The sequence below is a fragment of the Cebus imitator genome, unplaced genomic scaffold (assembly GCF_001604975.1).
Source record: "Cebus imitator isolate Cc_AM_T3 unplaced genomic scaffold, Cebus_imitator-1.0 Scaffold263, whole genome shotgun sequence".
NCBI classification, from domain to species: Eukaryota; Metazoa; Chordata; class Mammalia; order Primates; family Cebidae; genus Cebus; species Cebus imitator.
In genome coordinates, this window is record NW_016107578.1 from 369,530 (window position 1) to 372,079 (window position 2,550).

The following is a 2,550-nucleotide window of genomic DNA, read 5'->3' on the forward strand; positions in this document are numbered from 1 at the left end:
AAAAAAAAGAAAGAAAGGAGAAAGAAAGAAAATTAGCTGGGCATGTTGGTGGGCGCCTGTAATCCCAGCTACTCAGGTGGCTGAGGTGGGAGAATAACTTGAACCTGGGAGGCGGAGATTGCAGTGAGCCGAGATAGTGCCACTGCACTGCAGCCTGGGTGACAAAGTGAGACTCCATCTCAAAAAACAAACAGAAACAAAAAACAAATGATACTGCAGGGTACACCATCTATTGAGTCTTTGCCCATTTCCCTGAGTCCTGATGACATGCCTGGCCCATAGTATTAATTCATTTAATGGTCACAATGTATGCGGTTCCTATTATTCAGATCCCCATTTAGCAGATGAGGAAGCTGAGACTCTCAGCGGCAGTGGTGAGCTACTTGTCCTCTGGGTCCTGCTTGGTGAGGGGTAGGGGCGATTTTGGGAGTCAGCCTTCCTACTGCCGCCCTCTGCAGGTGGCCAAGCAAGAGGAGTTCTTCAACCTGTCCCACTGCCAACTGGTGACCCTCATCAGCAGGGATGACCTGAACGTGCGCTGCGAGTCCGAGGTCTTCCACGCCTGCATCAACTGGGTCAAGTATGACTGCGAGCAGCGGCGCTTCTATGTCCAGGCGCTGCTGCGGGCCGTGCGCTGCCACTCGCTGACGCCGAACTTCCTGCAGATGCAGCTGCAGAAGTGTGAGATCCTGCAGTCGGACTCCCGCTGCAAGGACTACCTGGTCAAGATCTTCGAGGAACTCACCCTGCACAAGCCCACGCAGATGATGCCCTGCCGGGCACCCAAGGTGGGCCGCCTGATCTACACCGCGGGCGGCTACTTCCGACAGTCGCTTAGCTACCTGGAGGCTTACAACCCTAGTGATGGCACCTGGCTCCGGTTGGCGGACCTGCAGGTGCCACGGAGTGGCCTGGCCGGCTGCGTGGTGGGCGGGCTGTTGTATGCCGTGGGCGGCCGGAACAACTCCCCTGACGGCAACACCGACTCCAGCGCCCTGGACTGCTACAACCCCATGACCAATCAGTGGTCGCCCTGCGCTCCCATGAGCGTGCCCCGCAATCGCATCGGGGTGGGGGTCATCGATGGGCACATCTATGCCGTCGGTGGCTCCCACGGCTGCATCCACCACAACAGTGTGGAGAGGTGAGTGGCAAGGCCGGGAGTGGGCTCCGAGGCTCCTGCTCCTGGCAGGTCCCAAGATGCTGAGACCTGGGGATTCTTCCTGAGGCTGAGCGCCTGTCTCCTCTTTTTGTCTCAGGATGAAGCCAAGTTCCTGAGAGAGTTCTAGTCAGTGACCTCGGATTCTGTGCCTGGGGCTGGGAAATGCTTAGGGGACTGACTGTCACAAACCCATATGGTTTCCTTTGTGTGGATCTGGAAAAAGTTCCATCAGTTTGAAATAGTTGAGCCAGGCATCGTGGCTCATACCTGTAATCCAGGACTTTGGGAGGCTGAGGTGGGAGGATTGCTTGAGCCCAGGAGACTAGCCTGGGCAATATAGTGAGACCTTGTCTCTACCAAAAAAAAAAAATTTTTTTTTGAGACAGTGTCTTGCTTTGCTACTCAGGCTGGAGTGTACTGGTGCCATCTTGGGTCACTGCAGCCTCCGCCTTCCAGGTTCAAGTGACTCTCCTGCCTCAGCCCCCCCAGTAGCTGGGACTGCAGGTACCTGCCACCATGCCTGGCTAATTTTTGTATTTTTTGTAGAGATGGGGTTTTGCCATGTTGGCCAGGCTGGTCTTGAACTCCTGTCCTCAAGGGATTCTCCCACCTCAGCCTCCCAAAGTGCTGGGATTACAGGTGTGAGCCACTAGGTCGGACCTAAAGGACTCTGTGAGCATCAACGAGTGATGCTGAATATGCCATTTCTCCTTTCTGAGATGTTATTTTATCATCTGTGAAGTGGGGGATCTGGCTGAGCCCTTAGGGGGCCATCAGATATGTTTTTGAACTTGAGCAGTTGGTGGCTAGGAGGCTCAGTTTCTTCATCTGGAAAATGGAGCTGCTGATGTTACCTCAGTCCTTGGAGAATGACTGCAAGCATTGGTGTTTGAGGGCAGGTGGGTACAGTGGCGTGCACCTGTAGTCCCAGCTACTTAGGAGGCTGAGCCAGGAGGATCCCTGGAGCCCAAGCTGCAGGCTGAGTGTGGTGGCTCATGCCTGTAATCCCAGCACTTTGGGAGGCTGAGGCAGGTGGATCACTTGAGGTTAGGAGTTTGAGACCAGCCTGGCCAACATGACAAAACCCCATTTCTACTAAAAATACAAAAATCAGGCCAGGCGTAGTGACTCACACTTGTAATCCCAGCACTTTGGGAGGCCAAGGCAGGTGGATCATGAGGTCAGGAAATTAAGACCCACTTGGCTAACACAGTGAAACCTCATCTCTACTAAAATATAAAATTAGCTGGGCATTGTGATAGGCACCTCTAATCCCAGCTACTTAGAGGCTGAGGCAGAAGAATCACTTGAACCCGGGAGGTGGAGGTTGCAGTGAGCCAAGATTGTGCCACTGCACTCCAGCACCTGGCTGATAGAGCTAGTCTCTG

The 2,550-nt window shown here is 54.0% G+C and overlaps 1 protein-coding gene across 1 annotated transcript in view; it reads left to right on the forward strand.

Moving 5' to 3' along the window:
- KEAP1 (kelch like ECH associated protein 1) overlaps positions 1-2,550 on the forward strand; it is a 13,237-nt gene that overhangs the window by 7,097 nt on the left and 3,590 nt on the right. Inside the window, exon 3 of the mRNA XM_017500198.2 lies at positions 459-1,145. Coding sequence (XP_017355687.1) covers positions 459-1,145 — 687 coding nt within the window. The remainder of the gene's footprint in view (positions 1-458; positions 1,146-2,550) is intronic.